The 24,816-nt window shown below is 37.8% G+C and overlaps 1 protein-coding gene across 1 annotated transcript in view; it reads right to left on the bottom strand.

Moving 5' to 3' along the window:
• Nucleotides 1-384: 384 nt before the first annotated feature.
• The window catches only part of LOC145989028 (uncharacterized), a 204,316-nt gene continuing 179,884 nt past the window's right edge, over nt 385-24,816 (bottom strand). Inside the window, exons 4-6 of the mRNA XM_083124326.1 lie at nt 23,082-23,862; nt 6,440-6,564; nt 385-3,931 (exon numbers count right to left, since the gene is read on the bottom strand). Of these exons, the coding sequence (XP_082980452.1) occupies nt 3,815-3,931; nt 6,440-6,564; nt 23,082-23,862 (1,023 nt within the window). The 3' untranslated portion in view covers nt 385-3,814. The remainder of the gene's footprint in view (nt 3,932-6,439; nt 6,565-23,081; nt 23,863-24,816) is intronic.

Below are 24,816 nucleotides of genomic sequence, written 5' to 3'. Positions count from 1 at the left end.
TATATAAATGTCTGCATATGTCTATAAAAATAAGCGGGCATTACAGGCCGCAAATGTCGGCATCTCCGTCAGCGCCGCCCGCCACGCTTCTCCCGATCTCTCGGCTGCAGATCGAAATGAACGCACGGTATATGTGTATATATATACTTATATGAGAAATTTAGGTCCAGAAAATGCCTTGCCCTTCCAAAGTTGGCTCCAAAGGAAGCGGCTTACACAAAGAAATCCCGTTGCCCAGATCAGGACATCTCGAAACCTGCATTGGCGAGACTGTGAGTCGACCACTCAACAATTCGGCCACAAAAAATATTACAAGTATAACTGAAAATATCAATACTGAAATACATTTTTCTTGGGTATACAAAATGATTATGAAACAACATATCTTATTAATAATTATTTAATAATATTGTTAACTTTTTTTACACGAACTACTTACTACAGCCACTGCATAAGAAAATGCACTATATCTATTTTACAACTAACAGTTACATTAAGGAAGATGTTGTCAGAAAAATAATCATCTGTAAGTAGAAGCTTTTTTTTATATAAAAAAAGATTTTTAACTTCTTAATACTGCTATTTACATATCCTTGCAAGCATATCGCATAAATTATTATAACAACTCCAGGACACTCGTACTAAAATGGAGTACAATTAGCTTAAGTTAAATTTACAGGCATAATCAGCATGTATCCAAAGAAGAAAGTACAAGAATTTATATTTTTATAGAGTATAAAATGTGGAGATAGAGATACGCATGGAAGCACAAGAGTACAGTCACGCACATAGATGTACAGTGTTGCTCTAAACCAGTTTTAATACTCGTTAAAAATATGCTTTAAAGTTTTTCACTGCGGTGTATGGAACTATAAAGGCACATTGCAGCCACTAATGGACACTATGTCATTACAACGTAGATTCATTTCTTTCCCACTGAACACTATGCACTGCCATTCAACATGCTTCATATCGTTTCCTTCACTATTAAGGAAGACAAAGCTATGAGTGGCATATTATATCATAGTGACAACATACTTCTTTCTAAACTCATGTTTATCTAAGAGTTGTATTGGCCCCGTCTAGTTCGCTGCAGATCTACCTGAACTCAGCAACTTTGGCTAGAAACTGCAAACGCGGTGTGAGCCATAAAATAAAGAAGAAGAAGATCTAGACGTGGTCGTTAAAAGACTAATGGATTTCCTTCTGCGATTGTGTCAATAGCTTGCCAGTTTTAAGAGATAGAGAAACAATAATGATCGAATTTGATCTAAGAGATGTACAGTGTGAGATACACGTATTGTATTTTTCTCTTGTAATGTGTTTTTAAGGAATGGATTTTTACATATTCTTACATATAAACATGGTGATTGACAATTTGCTTGGTAACATTTGTCCATCCAACTCTAAGTTATGTAGCGACATGTCCGTTAACATACATATGAGGAACGGTACCTATTTGTTAACATGCTTCACTGGATAGGAACTCTAGCTTTAGAAATTGGGTCTTTTAGTTGCTTGCGAGGGTCGAGGAGAAATACAGATTCTTGGATTCTTAATTACAATCTAAAGATTTTACAAAGGTAACTACAGAAACAATTCATATTTACACATTTATCAACTCGATAACATAAACAGTTAGCTTTTCCTATGCAGATATTCAGTTATGATTAATTAATTAATTGTTACAGCTTCATATTCTAACCTGGCTAACAAAGAACAGGTCTGAAACACGGAATCAAAAATATACTTTTACATGAACAACAACAGTGGAAAATAGACAAAAAGTATTTCAACTACATTTTTACCATGCTACATGAACACCGAAAGTAAAATAAAACACAACAATGCAAGTAATTTTGCATTATTACATGTCTGGATCACACTCATGTGTATAATAGTACCTGTGCCATAAATATACACCACAACTAATAAAACCAATATGATTTCTTTTAGCAATTACATCAAATAATCGTGTATAAATTTACCCTAAACTCATCACCTTTACTTCTAATTTTCATTATCAATTATCGAGATCAGTAATAAAAATGGCAACAATAAATTTTATCACAGATTCTACTTGTCATTTCGGCACTGACTACCTAAAAATAATTTTACAGCTCATTAAGTTCTTATTATTTTGACCAGTTCCATTTCAGCAAAAATCACATCTATTCTAGTTGGCATTATTAACTCAATGTGCAGGTACTTTACAATATTAATTGTCTTTTACATTAATCACTAATGAAATTACACAATTAGGTAATCAACAAACAATAATTGGGAAAATTCACAAAACTGCAGAAGGAGAGGTGTAATATGTTGGAAGTGCGTACCAACTCAACATTAACTTCTAAAATGGTACATGTTAGATTTTAAAGACGGTTCACAGTACATAAAAGGACAGAAAATTTCTAAACTCGTATATCTCACTAGCTGATTTTTTATCTACCCTGATTAGGTGATTGAAGGCCATAGGGTTAAAATTTAAAGTTGTTGCTAAACCTCTGGAGCGCAAACGTCTGATCTCCGACCCATTAAACAGAGAGGACTTCTACTTCATCTGTGAACTTACGTTCAGTTTCATGCATAGATGTATTACGCAACCTGAGCTCTTTCAAATGTGTACTGTGTTGTGTTCCGTCAAGTTTCGACTTAAGCTATATGTTTATTCTGATGTCCTTCAACTTTTCACATGCGGAACGAGTAGATTTTGTAGAGGCTCTTCGCAGAAAACTAAAATCTGTCCCCATCTTTTCCATGATCATTTAATAATTAAGAGATTTGTATCGGCAGTGCGCAACAATCTCACTGTAAATCAACCCAGAAATTAAAGTGGACGCCCAGATATTTATCAAATGTTGGATTAAGGTGTTTTATTTTCGCCAGTTCAAACTCTAGACTTCAGTTATGCAAACACCTCTCAATTCTTGATACAGTAGGCTGTTTCTATATCTAAGAGTTCCTTTTTGTGGGAAGGGAACACAAGTGTATATTGATGATACTGCAAGCAAACACAAAGGTGGAATTTATACAGATGAATCCGTCAGTATAATAATGGAAAGAGACTGGATGACGTCACGTGAACGTGATGGAAACACTTGAATTTTCTGAAGAATAATAGTGTTATTATTATAATACTTTTATGCCATTAAGTTCCAACATTTGCGTTGGTTTCTATTTAATTATCTTTAAAAAGATATCATTTAAAAACCTTGGAATTGTTATGTGCCAATTTACAAGAGCCTCCGAGGTACATCACACGAGACAAACACAAAAAGTGTCTTAGGGGCCCCCCACATGTTTGTAATTCACCTCGATAATCAGCAAGTTGTGAATATGAAGGAAAAAGAGAGAGAAAAGTCCGAAATATTCCTCATTGGGATAAAAGTTGAATTACGATTTTTTTCTACATGCACCTCCCTACCGTTATCACTGATACAAATGTAGTTTTTTCGTAATGAATAAATACTGTTGTTAACGAATTCAAATTTAGAATTATAAACACACATCAGAAAAAATTCCAAAACGGAAAATAGAAGTATGGTTGCTATATGTGTATAATGGACATTTTGCTATTTCTATTCCTATGCAGCTTAATAAAGCAACAGTGGCACATATTACAATTATTAAAAATTGCACTGTCTTTGTCACAAAGCGAACTACTTTGTAAAAATTAAGTCTATCATAAAATAAATTACTGCTATAAAGCATCCAGTGACAGTTGTCCTGTGTTGATTTAATTTATATTTATACTTATCACTGATCATATTTCCTTTCACATAAAGTTCTCGTCTTTTTTTCGCCGCAGAAATTACACCTCACGGAGCGTGTTAAGAGCAGTTCTTTCGCCAGCACTGTCTTGTTCCTCGCTTGAACACCAGGTGTCTCTGGCTTCTTCAAGCAAAGTCTCTTCTTGCGGCGTTTTCTCCTGCAAAGTTGAGAGAAACAGGGTTATAAATGCTGTTACTTACTAGTTACTGAAAAATTAAATAAAGAATTACAATTTCTTTACTATTTGAGCATATAAACAGTGAAAAAACACTTGACTTATCACAAACTTCTGGATAGTAGGATCGATCTACTGGAATGGAGTGATATAAAGACTGCGTCACGTGCTGCGAAGTCAGGGGTGCCAGATTCGAACTTTGTCCCATCATCCATTGCATCTGTTCATCTTCATCCTCAGAGTCGCGATTAATCCAAGAGGTAGAAAATGGAAAATAATTCACAACAATTACGCTAGACTTACAACATACCCACAGTCACTTCGAGAATACATTACATCTACCTGAATAAGGTATTTCATAGTATACATAACAAATCATCTCCATTGTATCATAGGATTAAGCTCCGCTCTGAGTTCAGCACCCGAAACACCAGATCGTTTGTAACCCTATTGAGATAATAATAAAAATAGTCAAACTGAAGTATAACTCCCATTAAAATTAAAAATTAACTGATTACCCGGCGTTGCCCGGGTATTTATTTATCCAAATCTTGTATTAGACAGGAAAATAATTAATTGTAACTATAGTGTAAAATGTAACTAATTTTGAATGTGATCGTGAATGTCACCAATTAGCTTACCGACTCCGAAAACTATTGATTCGGCACTAATCTAAGTCATTCGTGGCATTTTATTTTTCACCCCCTCTCACCCCCCATGCCGATAGGTGATAAACTTGGAGTTGAACCACATTGGGAGTGTCACGAAAACTATGGATTCCATTCGCAACACAGCCTGAATGTTAGACAACACGAGAAACACTATGGTTGTGCAGATTGCATAGAGTCACGGATGTCTGTTATTGCGGAATTTAATTATTTTTACATGTCTCCCCCTTCCCACCCCAGCCCTAGAGGTTTCAGGGGTGTCTTACCCCCACAGTATTTCTTTCCAGCTTGCAAGTGATACGCGTACCAAGTTTGGTTGAAATCGCTCCACGCGTTCGAGAGTTATTGCTGAACAAACAAACATACCTATACACACATATATACATCCATTTTTATATATATAAAGAGATTATCAACTTGTCACGAAGTTTGTTTTGAGAGATACTCAGACTCAAATGTGCCTCCACGAAGGATCAAACTTGAGATCCCTAGATTACAGGCGGCCACGTAACCACTACAACATATGAGAGCCGAAGTATCGACTTGAATAATAGTACATTTTTGGAAAAAAAGTATATCAAGGGTAGAGAAGATAAACTGCATGCTATCATAAAAGAAAGGAAGTTAAACACACAATTTCAGTCTACATCAATGGACAATACAGTAAAACCTCGTTAATCCGGACGCCGATAAGCCGGACTTCGCTTAATCCGGACAGGCAAAAGGAAAAATAATAAAAAAAGAAGCAGAATGCAATGTTTTTAATGTGGCTAGAAGTCAACAAGAGAACTTTCCAAAGAAAAGGCAGTCAACCACTGATGAAATTCTGTTTCCCGCAGACTTTGTACTGTACTGTATAGTGTATTTAGGCCTATGCCATTTAAATACACCATAATAAACGTGTTTTGTTGCTATAAACGGAGTTTTAATGCACTTTCTAGTGTTCTTTTAAGTTATTTCAGTTAATCCGGACTTTCGTTAAACCGGTCAACTTATCCCCCACATTAGTCCGGATTAACGAGGCTTTACTGTATATTCAAATGCATGCAATATTTGTTGTATACATAGAAACATATAAACAAAATTCAGGAGTCGTAAAATAACGAAAGAACTTTATAGATTCTTAATTGATAACGTCAGGCCATATGCTGCTGCCATCGCAAATAAAAAATTAATGGACTTTGATTGGGATGTTTTACTTCACTCGCCCTATTCTCCTGACTTTGCCCCTACAGACTACCACCTGCTTTTCGCGTTGCAGAATTCCTTCTCTCGGAAAATCCTTGATTATGTGGAGGCTATGAAAACTGTCTTATAACAGTTCTTCGACTTCGAACCTCAGGAATTTTATCGGTGCGGAATTAATCTCCTACCAGCAACATGTCAAGAGGTTATCGATTGCGATGGCAATTGTGCACAATCCTAGGTGAGTTACAGTTTGTGTTGTTTGCACTTCTATCTGCACACCAAAAACTAGTAGAACTTTTGCACTTACCTAATATAATATTAGTGTATACACGCTTATATCGTGCAATCTAATAACTAAAAGGTCCACCATCATTTCATCGCAAAGATGGACTAAGATCCACAAAGCGTTGTGACTTTTGAATCTCTCACCAGGTGGCTCTAGCCAACGTCAAGTTGATGCGCACAAGATGCATGTGCAATATCGGAAGTATACCGTCCAATTCGCCATATTCCTTACGGCACATCAGCATTAACTGATTTCGCTAGCGAACGTGATGTCATCCCTTACCTCAACGATAATGGCGTTACCGAAGTGCTTTTATGTAGGATAGTAATGTAAACATTTTATATTTACCTTCTCTTCCACAAGGCACGTCTTCATTCGACGGGCGAAGAACCAAATTCCTCCAATAGTAATGACTAGCAGGAACATTTGAAGGCCAACTATGGAAATCACTTCCCACGTTACTCCGGCGGTACCTGAAAGAAAAATACGTTAATAGGCTTTTTTGTATACATTGGGTGGTGGAAAAACAACTTCAACAACTGTTGGATGCTAGTAGATATCATAAAGACAAGTAACTTTTCCTCATTATCACTACCTCGAAAGCGCTTAGTTTCTACATTACAAGCGCTGAAAATCTAACCTGTGTGTATGCAACCCAACACAGCGAATGATTGCTCTAACGCAACTTCTAGTCTGACGTGGCAGGGTTGTCAGTCACTACAAGACTTGAAAACAACAACTTCGGAGCTTTTCTTGAACAAAATATTAATGATAACTTGTGATGTAAGAAGACAGCATATTTACAAACTTGCCAAGGCAGAGAATTTCCAATAATTGCAAACTGAAATTGAAGACTGTACATTCTACAATGACCCCATCATGTTTCGAGTGTCATACAATATCAATAATTACAAGAGCCACGTGTGACAGATGTTTATGAAATCGACGAACGAACAAATGCAAACATACTGTTCACCGTCTCGTTTCGAACACGCTGATTGTAATGTTACAGCAATTTGAAACCCCCTTAATGGGAAAAAAAATAATGGTAACGGGTATTGCCACAAAATGAAAAACGACGCTAATTTACACAAACTATTAACTCCCAAACTATGAAACATACCACCTCCTTCGGTCAGAGCACTACATCACCTTAAATGACCTGGCAGATGCGGTATCAGCAGCTGAGTTGCGAAGATCAGCAAGGTTGCAGAACCAGACACGTCTCCGATCACCAGACCAACCGACACCGGACCAGTGACACAAAACCTTTCGCTAAACAATCTAAACCCCCCTTTCCATTCAAGCCATCCTGATACATCCCAGGCAACCCCCTGTTCCCTGAAGTTCCCAGGACTGTACTTAGGCTACAGCAGTACTACCAATTCCTTATCCACTAAAACTTCACTCCCTATCCTTACCCAATCAAGGCTGTCCCGTAGTCCCTTTCCGGAACAATAACCTACCTAACCATAAACAAAAAGGAAGAAAGAGAAATCTCACATTTCACGCCTCATGTAAATCAAGCCTGTACTGGTTACCAGAACAGACTTGGTACTTGATTACAAAAAAAAAAGTATTGTAACAAACATATTGTAAACCATATTAAGAGTTAATAAATAAAAAGTTGATAAAAATAAACGGGGGAACCGTACAACATTCGCGGGACAGACGTCCTGGTCTAAACTTAAGACACCAGGACAATAAGCGCACACCCCCGAATGTATTTATTTCAAAATTATAACTAGGTATGTTAGTACAATTGCTAATCGAGTCTGTCATATAATACGGGAAGAAACCCCTTAATGGAAAGAAAATAATATTAAGGGCTATTGTCATAAATGAAAAACGACGTTAATTTACACATTATCAAACCCCTAATTAAGAATTCAAACCAAATTATTGAAATGCTGAGCTGTATGGGAACTCGGAATGTACGATGGCAAAATCCAAGATAACACAAAACTCTGCAGAGGATTCTTCGTGTGCCGTTTCAGTAACCGAGTATCCTTAGTGATTGACACATGATCTCACTACCGAAGGTTTCGGATATGAGTTCCGGCTGGACAATTTCAAGGATAATTCCTTGTGCATTTGCATTTTCCTCATATTACGCCACTCTTCTGCCTCTTCAGGCAAATCCAACCACGAGGACTAATAAGGCAGTAATTGTAAAAGTAGTCATTAACTTTGTTACTGGTTATCTGTAAAACGTAACTGAATTAAAGTTCCTCGTTTCAAAAAATATATAGTTACAGTTATCGTTATCCGAAACTTAACTGTTTCTATTTACTTTCAAGTAATGGAGTACATGTTGAGTTGCTACAAGTCTAACATCGGACAAGACTTCACCAGACACATTGGAATACCAAATTGAAATCCCAAGTCTTAAATGTGTCCGAATGAAACAGACATACATCTGGGTGCCGACTATCAAATCATCTCACGTTGAAGAAGCTCGGTTGCCACGGAAACGTTGACGTCATAATAGCTGGGTAGTTAAATGTCAAACAAAACAGACCCATCGGGTGGGACCTTAATTAGAATGGAAAGCAAACTTCCAAAATGCGGAAAATTAGATTAGTCTTTAACGGGCGCTGCCGTAATTTCTCCTGTTAATTTTGCATCCGAGTCGGTCTCTCTCGTTTTCTTGGAGGGAAAAATAATTGGAAAGTGTTTATCTTTCGCAAAATAACCGCCAAGTAGAAAGACTGAGCTGTAATTATTTTTGTTTCATTTACGAAATAGTTTCTGCCTCATTTTAAGGTTTTCTTGAACGTTTCATTTTCTCATCTCTCTCTTCTCTTTCGAACAAGATGTTAACCCAACGAGTTAGAATATATGCATAGAAGGGTGGAAGCGTCTTCTAACTGAAGGAAATATTGTTTACGCCGGAAGTAACCAAAAACTTATAACAGAGCATATACACTGAGCTTGGAATAAGGCAAATACACATATAACTGTGTTGCAGCGAAGATCGATGGTATCTAAAGTTTGTTTACGGTCCACTTTTTATGTTCAGATAGGCTAATCGGGATTGGAACTACAGGTTAACGTGGGATCCAAACCACTGTGCAATCTGCTCCCACCGGAATTCGAAGCCGGAACTCCTTGATTACAATGCGACCGTTACCACGATGCTATCAGAAGGTGAATTTTTGTGATATCCGAATCGGATTGGAAATATTATATTGGTGTAATAGGTCGATTTTCTATCTACACTACTCGGTTTTATACTACAACACGATAAGAGCTTCGGAATGTTAATTTGACTATTATATTTGCAAATTATTGTGATAAAGTGAATATATACCGTGCAATGCAAATTTTCGGTGAATTCCGAGTCCTTTCGCTTCAAACGCTATATTTCCTTGGTGTGGGATCTTTTTCTCTTTTTTTCTTTTCAGGCTTGTACGAAAATCAAAATTTTGCTTCATGTTTGAATTGAATATTTAACCTAGTGTCTTGACATAAGATCTGCCCAAACGTGAACAAAATGACGAGTACGTTCAATGTTCCATGAAAGTGAAATCTGAAGAACGAAATGTGCTTCTGTTCGTGTGAAAATTCTTCAGGTTTTACCCCCAAGGTGAATACATACAGATGGGTACCACCAGGCGCAGCATTTTTTTCGAATTAAAAAGCGGTATCTCTGGAATGTCTTTTTAATTGCTGGTTATCAAGAGGCAATTGAAACTAAATACACCTGTGAGAAATGTATTGCATAACACTGTTAAAACTTATAAAATTACTAGCTTTTAAATACAATGTAGTAAATAGCGTTACACGTAATTACTTGTTTAAAGGATATAATTCTAAGCTTACTGTGTTGCAGACATGCAGTTCATTAGTTTTATTTTATTTCGATTTCTAGTTCTTGGCATGTACTTGCAAAAAAAAGACTAACGTGTATAAGATTGTTATTCATCTTTCGATGTATAGAACTTAGTGCTTTCACACAGTAGCGGCTTCTTCCTATTCGCACGTGCACACCCAAATAAATCTGTAATGCAATAATTTCTTATTATACGTACTTATTCACTGGATACTATCTCCTTCAAAACATCAAACGTTTCCACAAGTCGCCGTGTGCTCGTCTGTTGAATTATCTATAACCAATAACATCGCTCTTCTCATGATCGACGGAAAATTCACAGATATTCCATTAATATTTTTTTTATATTTTTCATGAAAAAAACTCTCCCATAGCCGCATTTTCAGTTAAAGGTGCTCATAACGTGGGTTGCCAACACATTTAGCATCATTTTGTACGCAAGAAAGGGAGCAAGTATTTGAGAGCGGTGATAAAATATCTCTTCTGGACGCGAGGCTCAAGTGCACACCCATAAAGTCAGACCACCAGCCGCCACTGCTTTCACATACTCATGGAACCAGGGCGAGCAACCGGAATATGCGCCAGCTTGTACGGATCCAGATCCACTGTTATATTTGCATATCTGGACTGGGAGCAGTGGCGCTAGTGTCGCTTGCTTAAAGAAATTGGAAGAATGTGTAGTTCGCGTATTTTCCAATGCGCAGATATCGTGACGCTGCAGTAAAAGGGCGCTAATTCAAATCTTCAGCTTTTCGGAAGCAACCAGCAGTGTACGCACATCGTTGTCACATGCATTGCTAGAAATAGGCCTGTTAAAATTTGAATTGAAAGACACATTCATAGTAATGCAGGAAAATGCTTCCAAAACATATATACTTCGTATCAACTTACGAAGTTTAGAAGTGAATCTTTTAATAGATAAGAAAGAAGAGATTATTATTTTCTTTTTAACTTTTCTTACTTTGAGTCCCTTTTTTCTTGCACGTTTGGCTGGCTAATCGCGACGATGAAAATGAATGGTATGTAGATTACATTGATCAAGGAACACTTAAAGTGGCCATGGCAAGGCCGGGGCTGGTTTTTGGAACTTTCGGGTGCGAGAGAGAACAGAAAATATTGTCTCGATTCTCGAGGTAAGTATACGTACAATCTCCCGCAATATAAGTGAGACACGTACGATACTCAATTCCTAGCAATGTGTTATGTGTGCTGCCTAAGTCTACGGCGATCAGCGAACTTGCTATTGAAGCTCGGCCGCCGCCATCCAGTTATGCAAGACGCATAACACATTGAAAGGAACCGAGTATTTCAAGATTTAGGTTTCTCCCTTTTATTCAGGTTACTGTATATGCAAGTTAAACTTAGATGTGAATGTTTCGAGAATGAGAAAGAAGAAAAAGAGAGACTAGGAAAAAGAAACAAAGTTGAGAGAGAATTAAAGAGAGAGGAAATAACAAGAAAAAAAGCAAATTTGAAAATTACAGCGATAATTAGAGAAGGGAGCAAGCAATTGACGTGTGTGTGTTTGAAAAGAGAGAGAGATAAATAATAAAGAGATAAATAAATTGGAACATGAAAAGAACAAAGATTAAGAAAATTAAAAACAGCAAGAGAAAATAAACTATTTCGAGTGAAAAAGCAAAAAGATTGTCAAAGCCTAGACACTGTTTCACTGTCGTTTTATTGCTTCGTATTGATCCTCGTATTGCGCATGGAAAAAAGTACTTGGTAGTGGACAGTTTGCCTTTCCAAGCCGACTGTACGTGCTTGAGGAATCACAATTGTCAGTTGGTATACTTTTTCACTATTGCTTTGCAACACTGCAGAGGCTCTTTCACGATGCCTCTCATTGCTACTCCTTGCAAACCCACAAGCACTGCAGGAAAATTTACTTTTCACGCCGAAAAATCTTGGAGGTAAAAAAAAAAGATCCAGCTTGCCTTACAAAAATATTGACCAAGGATAAGCAAAGTGAAGACTCAAACAACTAAAGATTTCTTTCTCAGTTCAGACATTAAATAATCCAGGCCTGGACAAATACCGACCGAAACAATTATGTCAGTTTGCAAAAGATGGATTTTTGAACTTGTACTGAAGCATGAAAGAGCTCTTTACTTTGCAATCAAAACTCTTGTCGAAGAGTGTCCTCTTGCACAAAAAGCGAGTACCGCAAGGGGAGGGAGTTAGAAGCACAGAAAGTTCGAATGAAGTCAAATGTTTTATATATTTGAGGCTGTAGATTGGGAGAACTTTAGAATAATCTTGCCATAACTTCTACTTCAAACTTTATCTTCATTCTCTGTGTGTACAAGGGCAAAACAGAGAAAGAGGACGCTTCTTATAAACCTATACAACCCGAGAGCGTAGTTAATTTGAACACGAAAAAAAGCTTACGTAATTGACTCGGGGCACTTTAAATCGAGTACACCAACTCGACACACTCCATGGAAAGACACAATGTTACTTTTTACTCTCAATTTCTTACCTTCCCGCGCTTGCATATTATAATTTATCGGTCAGCGCTTCTAGGCCTGGGAAAGCTCTTGTGTAGTTCACACGTTGTTGTATATGTAACGAGTACTGAGAAATTACTCTAGGGGGCACTGAAGCACGCATGTTTCACAGGAAACGTGGATCTTCCTCCCCTTGTACAGTTTTTCTAAACTTCATAAAACCGGACACAGCTCACAGCTCCATTGACCTAGACCTTCACACAGAGAGACCTTTTCGCTGACCACTGGCCAGTAACAGGAAGGGCGTAGGGAGCAAGAACAATCATGCTTCATCCTGGCCGTAATTCTTTAGCTCTTCTTTTTGCTGTATTCCCTGCTATCGCTTCTTCCTTTGGCTCTGGGCAATCGGAAACACCCCCAGCGGAAGATACCTGCAACAGCTTGCAAACGGAGCCATCTACGCGTGCAAAGATGGTTTGGTGAAAAAATTCGCAAGGAGTTGAAAGAAAATCTTCTGCTAAATTTCCACCAGCTTCTTGAGCAAGGATGTAAAGTACAGTCGAATGCGAGATTTCACAATTGAAACTGTGCTAGCATCGGTACACTGTCAGGGATTTAGGTGTTTTACTGAACAAGGTACGTGGGATCCATGAGTATTACCGTGCAAATTGTCCATTACTATTTTCATTAATTTTTTCCTTACATCCTATGTGTTTTTATGCGATGGATTTTTATGTATGCTGGTGCCGAAGTTATCAACATCTTGTTTTGAGTTTTCTTTTAATTCTTGAAGCTCTTATTGGGTCAAATAAAGAGCACGAACATGGTGATGGACAATTTGCACGATAATACTCATGGATCCCACTGTACTAGATTTTAAAGATCATGTTTACGAAATTGGGAAAAACAATTGTGCGATTTGGTTTTACTAATAAATGGTTCCAGTCACACACTTTGTTACTGGTAATTAATTACCAATATAGGAATAAAACTACGAAGTTTTACATGAAACAAAACCATGAATAATACGATCCAGAATGTGCAGAGAACATTCACATAATTCCTTTACTGCAAATTCAGACTTTTTAGAGTGTGTTACGAATACCATAATATATTAGAAAAGCATGTTAGAAAGTAGGAACTCATGATTAAAAATGTATTTCTAAATTATCGAGTGCACAATAAGACATTCTATAACTTTTACCTAAGGTTACACACCTATTATAGGAGCTCAACATTATACGGTATGAACCAACAACACACTATTTGATTGTATGTACAATAGGTATTTAAATTTTCATTTAACTCAATACAATGATTATGTGAAGGTTCTAAGTGTTGGCATTGTTATTTTTAAGCGTGGGGTTTTGTGTAACTTTTAATTATCTTACCTTTAAATAAAACGTAATAATCTTACAGGCTCCTTTCAGCAGTTAAATAAATTTAAATTGCTAAATTGTACATGACTGTACAGTGGGATCCATGAGTATTACCGTGCAAATTGTCCATGACTATTTTCATTAAAATTTATCTTACATCCTATATGTTTTTAAGCGATGGATTTTTATGTATGCTGGTGCAGAAGTTGTCACCAGCTTGTTTTGAGTTTTCTTTTAATTCTTGAAGCTCTTATTAGGTCAAATAAAGTGGATAAACATGGTGATGGACAATTTGCAGGGTAATACTCATAGATCCCACTGTACAATTACTGACAAAGAAAAGAAATGTAGTTTTGTTGTTGTGTGTGCAAGATCAATAAAGATGGCTCAACAAAGTTTGTTATTGAACCACTTTAAGCAAGAGATTAGCTAGTAGAGATTGGGATTCAAGTTTGTGAGATTAGAACTTCTGAAATGAACCCTAGTAGTGGGAGTCGAGTATGGAATCCATCGATTGCAAAGCAATAGCGACAAACAACATCACCTACTAAAAAAATACATCTACTCAGGACTTAACATATAGTGTTAGAAGTTAGGTACCCTATCGCCTCAAACAAAACATGACAAAAAAGAAGTGGGAGCGCATACAAGATTATTTTTTCTTGAAAGGAAAACGGTGTCTTAATATGTACTTTGACGTAATAGTCTCTCAACTCCATTATTTTCTCATTATCCAAACACAGAGACCTCACGCGTACTAACTCGGTGAAAACGGGTTGAACGCTCTACTGATGCAACACTAATGCCTCTCAAAAATATCTCGTTTCGAAAAACAATGCTCGAACATTAGATGTTTAGATTGGAAATCCTGTTGGAGTATTAAGGAAAATCATGAATATATTTAGATATTTCTAATAGTTTTGTGATACGGTTAGCCAATTGTGTCTCATATATTCTATCCCATACACTAATTTAACCTAAACTTGACAACAGGGTGTGGACTTCACAGGAAGATTTTACTGTCTCTCTAGGAGGGGTCCACATAAGCCTTTTCCCCCCTTCAGAATTGAGGGGAAAAACATTTTTGAAAAATTTGTTGCCAAGACAGGCCAAGAAAGTTCTATTTCAAGACCACTATGTAGAATTTTGAATGTAAATATGAGTACCCTAGAAAATGTAAGGCCACGGAAAAACAATCTTATGAAAATATAAAGTAGTGTAACGTGAAGTGGGAACGTGCTGAAATTCGAATGATGCCATGTTTGCAGGTAACCATAAATTAAATTGTAAGGGAAAAAGAGAGAGAGAAGCGTAAAAAGAAATAAAATAAGTGATTGAGTGAGAGAAAGAAAAAAAGAGTAATGAAAGAAGACAAGAAGACGAGAGAGGGAGAAAAGGTAGGTGAAACGAAATGATTGATAAGAAAAGGAGTAAGAATGATAAGATTCTAAGCCTGGAAAAGGGAAGGCGAAAATCTAGTAAAGAAAATGCAATAAGGAGAAAAAAACACGAAAAGGATGAGTGACACCAATGAAAGAAAGAAGGAAGAGTCAAGTGACCATCTCCGACTTGACCCTTCTGGTGAGCGCCCAATAATATTGATTAATCTGGTATATTTTACTTCGCTTTTCAGCAACTTTTGGATAATCGTGAAGATTAAGACATAATGAAGGAACACTCACAAACAACACTCATGCCCAGGACGAGATTCAAACCCGTCGTAGCGCGCTGTGCTAACCACTCCGCCATGGGGTGGGGCGGGGGGCTGCTACGCCCAATGATATAGAGCAGTGGTTCTCAAACTGTGGTACGCGTACCACCAGGGGTACATGAATGACTTGAAAGAGGTACGCGATCAGAGAAATGTCGAGGATACCCACACGACAACATTTCTGCTGCAGATGCATAGAGCATACTTCATTGCATTAACACTCAACAAGAAAATAAGGCTTTATTTTGTCACTGACACTTATCCTTTCTTCATAGGTTTTGAAATAAAATACTAATTAGAAATCTATAATAGACTAAATTTGGAGCCGAATCTCGGCTTGAGAGTTTCAAGCGCACAACTAGACACCAAGAAACTGTGTCAGGCTATGCAAGCACACTCTTCTCACTAGAAACTCTGAGGATTTACAATTAGAACTCCAAAATTGTGCTTGACTGTTTGTTCACAAACTTAATTTTGTTCATTACTTTTTCTTTCAATAACTTTTGGAAAATATATGAAAATGAATGTGTTTTGTATACTTCTTAGCATACATGTGTTCCACATTTCTAATTCTTTAATTAATCATAAAGGTTGTAAACGTAGAAACGGCCAATAAAATAATAAACATAGGACTTTAATGCTAATTTGTCTACCATCTTTCCACATACAGCCCGAATGCCACGAATCAGGCAGGAAAAAAAATAAAAATAAAAAAAATCCCTCAAACCTACTAGTCGGAGAAATCCTATGGGGGGAGGGGGTACATTAGACGTTTAGTTACGACTAAAGGGTACAATGAGAAAAAGTTTGAGAACCGCTGATATACGCGTACCATTTGCAATGTAAATACGAAGAATCACACAGAGAGCAACTACTTTTCAGTGAAGAGAACTAATTTCAAAAGAAGAAGCATTTCATATTTGGAAACAAGTTACTGCACTCGGGCACCATCATATTTTAAGCGGGAGGAACAGGTATATACTGATAAACAGTGGCGGCGACTGAGTGCTGAAACTGGGGGGAAGAAAAGTTTACTTTCTCTAGGTAGACGAGGCTTACCATTAAGAGGCAAAAACTGGAGGGTCTACTGCACCTTAATCTCCTAATCGCCGCAACTGCTGATAAATTTGGGTGGAACTATAAATGTAAGTTTCTTTACCTGTTTAAATTTTCCTCTTCCTGCCTTTTCTCCATCTTTTACTTTCTTGGCTTGCTATCATATCTCTCCTTTTGTGTTATGTCCTTGTCTGTCTCTCTCTCTCGCACACCTTATTTCATTCTCGTTTCACACTCTTCCAGTCTTCCTAGAGCCTCCAAACTATTTTCTATTCTTCCGTACTCTATTTCTCTTTCACGTCTTATTTTCTGTTCTAGATTCCCTCTTTTGCCGCTTCCACGTTTCTGTTCGTATTTTCTTTCTTTTTTGGTCTCCCTGTTTCTACTTGCAATACATTGTTCTCAACTACTCAGTTTCAATAACTCCCTTCCTTCTCTCTCTTCATCTCTAACATAGCAATCGACTGGTGTTCCACACAAGATACTTAACGATTACTTAATACATTTAAAGATCGTCAGCGAGATCAAGTCTAGGTAATGAAAAATTCAAACATTTCTAGTATCAACAATATGCAGAAGAAAATGTACACAAGTGCAGTCAAATATATAATTATGGAAGAATACCTTTTTAAAATCGTAAATATTTATTTCTTGAATTTGCTAGGGCGGGCCTGTTAGATATGTGTGATGTAGACTCTGAACAAGAACATATTTAGGGGGGACGGTCCAGGGGTCCAGAAAGATTTACCAAGTACAAAAATTAAATAATGAAAATAATGGAATAATAAAATTAAATAATGAAAATATAATTGTTGTTTAATCGAGAGCTATTTATTTCCCTCCAAACTTATTGGAACAAAAGGATTATATTGTGATCATACGACTTTAAATGACAGTAAGTTAGAAGATTTATGCAAGATTTATTACTACTTGCAATGTAACATTCATAAAATATTACCATGAACTTTACTTTTCGTCAACTGTATCTAATATCCTTTTTTGATATTCAATAGATTTTCAATCCTTTATCCATTTGACACTAATTTCCTTGCCAGGGCAGTTCCTTTTTTATAAAGTTTGCCGACCTATACTACACGTAAGCTAGATAATGAATAAAGAATATCATTATTCTTATACCGTCCATCTGCCTATTCCTGTAATAAAAATATTATTTATTATTATTTTGAGACACTTGGTTCGAACCCCCCCCCCCCCCCCGATACGTGCCTGACTCTGAACACAAGAAGATCATCGCAATTTTCTACAATTCTAGAACGGTTGTTTGGCCTAAATTAAGTCTACGCATATGCGGTTAATTAGATACATAAAGGTGCATCACAATATCAAAGGCTTCCATATGACAACATCTATAGTTCTCGTTTAATATCCCGGAAGGATCCCACTTGACTTTCAACTGTACCTGTCAAACGACATCGACATTTAGGTACTAGTCTATCTGGAGATTTGATGTATACAGAATGTTTATGCAAAAAGCAATGAAACAGACTTATCAGATTAAACTTCGACAGAAGAAAAAACTAGAGTTGACGACCTTGAAGATTTGCATAAACCGACTTGTCATACTGAATTTATGCATGCCTTGGACGTTATCAGATGAGCAACGTATCAGACGTGAGCAACCTTTGATATTGTGGTCAAATATGATCAATATCTCTGAATATAGTCCAGCCTCTAAAACAGGACAAAAAACTCTCCAGTAGCTCATATTTTCGGTAGCTGAAGGCTTCGATTACGAACACTGATTATGTTTACTAAGAATATGTCAGATGAAATGACATAACAACGTAAAGCTGCCAGGAGTACAGTTAGTAATTATGTATTAATATTGCATACAATGAATGTCAAAATTTGCATAGAATGCTATTTAAGAGGATTTATGCGGCAATCAGTTGACCGTGGTGAGGAGGTCAGTGACTTTTTCTCCCCTGGACTCTTAAAATATTCCTCAGAGGCCATTAGCTTCTTGGAAGGAAGACCACTCGCTGAGAGCTCGTCGAGGGCGTGGTTCTCTAACGACTTCCCAGACACGGGTGGCAACCCTTTTCTTTGGTGGTCGGCCACTGTGGGTTTTGGGAAGGTAGAGGATAAGTAAAAATTGATAACGTTAGGGTATTATCCAGAATTTTTAATTTGGGGGATGGTTCATATGGCCATAAATTAGACCCCAGGAAGAAATCCTACAGTTTGGAGGGGAGTGTTAGGAAGGCGTTGGAAAGGGTGTGGAGAAATCTTACACCTGACAATGTACATACCTGTTCAAATGAAGGAGAATCTGTCAATTAATAACGCAGTCAGCAGAAGGGTTAATAAGGTTCAGAAGGGTTAATAGGATTCAGTAGGGTTAATAGAATTCAGTGTCAATTTTTGTTATTTTACGTCACTTTTCTGCTAAACGCGACGATTATGAATCATTATTAGATGAAATTCATGCAAGGACACTCGCAAAGAACACCATGTCCAGGCCGTGACTCGAACCCGGGAACTTGCTTTTGAATGATGCCATATTCAAAAACGATACTCTAACTGGAGGTACACATGCGCAGTTTGAAGTTGGATTCGAACCACTGCAAAATATGCCTCCAACTTATTCTAGAACGCTTTTACCTTTCCTCACGACAAGGTTACGTGTCAAATAAATTCTCATATTCACATTGTTTCATGTGGGTGTAAGGGTAGGGAAATGTGGAGTACATGAAGTAATATGACTCGTCATGATTATAATTACACTATACGATATTATGGAAATGTTAGGGGGCTGTGCTGGGAAATCATGATTATATCTGTTTTTTATTAAGAGAAAAGAAAATGTTTCATTTATCTAGCACATTTAAATCTCTACATATGTGTATTAATAATTAACTGGAAGAGTGCAATTCAAGGACATTCGACAGTGAAGTTGGGAATATTTTCTGCAAGCAGCCTTTACGGTTGTACAGTATACAGTGACCAACAATAATAATGGGAAACTTAAATTCTGAAATACGCGCATTACGTGTTTTGCCTAAAGCCGGTTTTAGACGAAAGCATTTCCATTAACATTTTTGCTAGCATAAATGCTATGTAAATGCTTCCAAAAATCTTATAACAGATCGTACTTTACACCAAAGCATTTTATGGAACATTTCCGTTATCTGTTGCAATTACAATGTATAATACATGCAGCACGACAGGTACGTCGAGTTACACCGTCTATGGTGAGTGCACGATATTTACAATTGAAAAGCTAAAATATTCTTCCATACGTGTACAGTAAAAGTTGTAAAGTATGTATTTAATCAGCGCAATTCTTCTCTACCTAACACAATTTAATACGAAGCGATATTCCTCTCGATTGAATAGTTATCGTCGTTTAAAAGTGTGAAGTGATACGTTGTTTACATCTCACGCGGCCGCCATTACAACTGCACTCGTGACCTAGAGGCCGCTTCTCATTGGTTACGCTACGAAAAATGCTACGGACCGAGCCTATCCTTGAGAAATGCCATGAAATATGCCATGGCATCTGAAATGCCATAACATTTCTCACTTTACACGGTGGATTTTTGGTCATGGCATAAACGTTAAAGAAAATGTTTTCGTCTAAAGCGGGCCTAACTCTGCGGTGATAAGCTGATTTTAATAGCAAATGTTCAATGTCAACTTCTACCATCGCCGTAGAGTTAGGCAACACACATAACGGCTTGCAGGGAAGCGAGTATTTCAGGATCTAGGTGTCGCCATTTTTATTGAGGGTGACTGTACATTAGGGTGGAACGATTTTTTTTTTAAAAAAAAAAAATCTAATGGTGCGGAAAAGTTGCCATTTGATTTAAAAACGACAGAAATAAATTTTGATGCTAATCGGAACATGTCTTGAGTACGATAAAGTATCATAAATTTGAATTTTTTTTTTCTCTATATCAACCTTTCTCTCCAGTTTCTTATATGCGCTATAAAAGTCCAAATCAAAAAGTTCGTACTTTTTATGCCTTTTATTAATAGAACAAACGTTTTTTGGGGGTTTTAAATGTAATATTTTAATAATAATTTTTCTTATCCTCACCATAAATTTAAAACCACCAAAAACGTTTGTTCAATTAATAAAAAGGCATAAAAAGTACGAACTTTTTGATTTGGGCTTTTATAGCGCAAATAAGAAACTGGAGAAAAAGGTTGAAATAGAGGAAAAAAAAATCAAATTTATGAAACTTTATCGTACTCAAGACATGTTCCGATTACCATCAAAATTTCTGTCGTTTTTACATCAAATGGCAACTTTTCCGCACTATTAGAATTTCTTTTCCTTCCACTCTACTGTACATACTTCCCCGTTCCTTTTACAGATGTTAGGTCGCTACATCTGAAAGGCTAATATAAAAGTTCGTGGATTGATTGATTGAATTGTCATTCCTAATCGCTACAAAAGTGAAAGATAATAGTTTTGTCTTTCACATTGGCGTTTGTAAGATTGAGGTAAGCTTGCCGACTGAGTTTTCAACTTTGGCGACTATCTTCAATTCATTAGCAGCCAATTGGCAGCTGAATGTTAAGTTCCACTTTCGAGCACTGCTGCACATCCAGTCTGCTATGACCCCTCCCATTCCCGTTTCCCAAATCCATCCAGACACGGGTGGCAACCCTTATCTTTGGTGGTCGGCCACTGTGGGTTTTGGGAAGGTAGAGGATAAAGTAAAAATTGATAACGTTACGGGATTATCCAGAAGCCAACAACTGGGATTATTTTCAGAGTTTGCGAAGTATCGTGGAGCAACTGGAACGCTAATCTACTTGAATATGAACGCGTGACTTAGCTATTCCTCGCGCATGCAGGCCTCTACGGGATGACCTGGTTCCATCAGCAACTGTGTTGTCTTCCAATTCATACATTATACTGATAAAACAATGTAACAAATACATGCATAAAACATGACGTCACATGACATTCCAGTCCATCGTTATCTCCCGACCTCACCAAACCTCTTCCCTACCTAATTAGTTGATGATTAGATGTAACTGATGAAAGAACAAACACTGGAACATCCGCAACCGGCAATTGAGTCCAGAATATTCATAAGTGAGTTAGGTAACCTAGCACTTAGTCATTGAGGCAGTGTTATCTTTAATATTTCAAAAAAAAAATGTTCATTCTTACAGCCTTACAAGTAGTAAGACTACAGAAACAACTTCTGATTTTCTTCTGCTTGTAACAAGAAAGGCGGAAAACACAATATATACTAAATTTCTATGAAACTTTGCTATTTTGGACAGTAGTATGAGTTGGCAACAATGTGCCATCACTTTTAATTGTCAAAATGATGCAAAAAGCTGCCACCTAGGAGCCTGTTTGTTTCGCTTACTTGTTAGTGACAAGAACTTACTGCAGTGATAAACATCCTCTGGGCTGCATGTTACAAGTGACTAGAAAATCCACTCGGCTCTTAAACAAATGATTCCCTAGGCTTGACTGAGCGTAAAGAAGCTGTGGCGTCACAGAAGCCTTTCTTCCGCACTAGCGCATGACCTTTCATAGATCAAAGAACAAGATTTGTTTTTCAAGGGAGCAGAATTCGACCTCTGTCGCCATTTCATCAAAAGATGTGGTACAGACCACGAGCAATGTTTAGGTTCCCTATCCCTCTTTTGCGAGTTGCTTTGAGGTTGCACACTGATGAAAATCGAATTGGGACAGAGAGGCTTTTGTATCCTTAGCGTGGCAGAGAATTCTGTTGAAAGAGAATGTAAAAGAGGTGGTCGAATGAGCATAGGATGGACTTTGCTGTTGGGCATGTTGTAGTACAATTATTAACACTTGCCTAAGCTCTCAGATTTTTTATTTGTATTGACTGAAAAGCTAATTTGTATTGTCTGAAAATCTGTCATGTAGATAACCGGACTATTGATGGATTTCTCATTCTTCTCCTCCTCTAGTGATGACGCCAGTGGCGGCGATTGGGTGGGATTGGGGTGGGGGGTTTGGAGCAACGATAGCTGAGGCGGGCCTAAGGAGGTTGGTGTGAGTCATAATTCCCCCGTTAACCAGTATTCTTAAAAAAAGAAAGTCATAGGCAGGAAAAGATGACAAAATGAGGGCTGACTACTAAAAAAATATACCCCCCCCCCCTCCATGGCAGGCCACTCAGTCCATGCTGCGAACTGGCACTGATGGAGACTCGCGTTAGCAGTCGTTTGAATACCACATCAAATCGTGGGCACGTAAGCCTATTAAACTATTGCCAACATCTAGATTACAACCAAACCAAACGTAGATTCACGTGAATGCTCTAGACCAAATTCTGAGCATATATATATACTTTTCCTTTTTTTTTAGAATTTGGAATACCATAGCGGTTTTTCGAAAGGGGACAAAATTACGAAATGGCATCTCGGGCGCCGGCCGAATACGTATCCATCCGAGCCTTAAAATGTCTTCATGAACTGTGTCTCTCTACAGAACGACCACATCGTCTACTGATATATCTAATCGATTCTGGCAACTTCTGAAAAAAGTACCTTGTGCTACTTTTGTTATGGATAAACTATAGCTACAGACACTTACCTCTGCTCCCATCATCTCCAAGATACTTTGGGCTATAGTATCCGGAAGACTTTGCAACATCTTTCAGAGGGTTTTTGGAACTATGAGGAACAGCCATCACAACACTGCGATTAGAAATCCGCCCACTGGAGTTCGTTTTCCTTTCTGGTGCTTCGGCAGCATGAGAACTGGCTACACTGTCTCTCTCAATGTCACCGACATTGCCTGCAAGTCTCTGAAGTTCTGCAGCGTCCTGCACTTGATATTTGGCACTAGAGTTCGCGTTAGTGTCTGGCACTACTGCACCAGAAGGGAGCAGGGATTTGGCCTGTTCCTCGAACGACTTTGTACTTTCAACACGATGGCTTGAACTTAGTATTAGAGACCGCGACGCTGGGGACGCCGGACCCGTAGCGGCGGCATCTGGCACTTCTAGGAGGTTGAGTAGCAATGAAGAAGGCACACTGGTGATTTTGGCAGGGCCCAACATGGCGGGCACGAAGTTCGAGCACTTCCTAAGGTAGTCCTCATTGTGGGGACCCTCGTACGTGTGGCACGAGTCACATATGGTGTCCGAGCTCGGCGTGCACGAGTGGGCCTCGTAGAGACCTTCGCCGCAGCGGGAGCACAGCCAGCAAGGGTTCTGGTAGGAGTGGTGTGGTGAGTACCACCCGGGCGGACACTTCTCGCACACGGTGTCGTTGGACGGCGTGCAATGAACCTGGACGCCGTAGCCGGGAGGACATTTCGAACATCTGAATTTCCGGTGGTTGTGTCGCAGTCGATGTCGGCCATGTAGGCTCTGCAAAGAAAGAAGACACTATTTAATCACATGGGTTTACAAGAACTTCCAAATACACACTCAACCGCCTACTTGCGCTGCTAAGATTCACATATAAGAAAACAAATAAACAGGCACATGGGAAGTATTTTGTGAAGTTAATTTTACATTTAATACACACAGAACCCAAAATGTGCCAATTGACAAAGATATGCTGATAAATTTTTATGCTGCACTTCGGATGCATCGAAATACACAGAGAAACGCATGAAAGGGTACTTTCATTAGCTGTTGTTCCGTGAGATGCACTAAAAATGCATAAGTTGAGAAGATCGGACAAGATCACTTCAAAGAAACCAAAATTATACGTCTGCATCAACTGATGCAGAAAAACTCAATATGCTGACCAAGGCAGAATTATTTTATTATAAAACATAAACTAAACGTAACGTTTCAACCTTCTAGCAAGGTCTTCTTCAGACTCTGCACCAAGTACAAATGTAACAAGGTACAAAACAGGGCGATATGTTTATATAACGTCCTGTTTTGTACCTTGTTACATTTGTACCACATATCGTCCTGTTTGTACCTTGTTACATTTGTACTTGGTGCAGAGTCTGAAAAAGCCCTTGCTAGAAGGTTGAAACGTTACGTTTAGTTTATGTTTTATAATAAAATAAATTTCTGCCTTGGTCAGCATATTGAGTTTTTCATATAATGGAAACAAGGCTTAATGGTGTTACAACTGATGCAAAAGTACATCATTGCGTCCTCGCTGTTGACGGCCGAGTGATATGAAGGAATATATAATCTGTGTTATAAGGAAGCATTTAATTTTCCAACCAAACTAAAGGGCCGATATCAATTGTGTAATTGTATAATGTTAGAGATATATTTATAAACGTAGGAACTTGATCAGATAAACTTATTAGATAAATAGGGTAAAGTTAATTATTTTATTATATACGTAGTTTT

The sequence above is a fragment of the Lepisma saccharinum genome, chromosome 6, assembly GCF_977018435.1.
Source record: "Lepisma saccharinum chromosome 6, izLepSacc3.1, whole genome shotgun sequence".
Classification (NCBI taxonomy): Eukaryota; Metazoa; Arthropoda; class Insecta; order Zygentoma; family Lepismatidae; genus Lepisma; species Lepisma saccharinum.
This window is presented reverse-complemented; position numbering and strand designations above follow the sequence as displayed.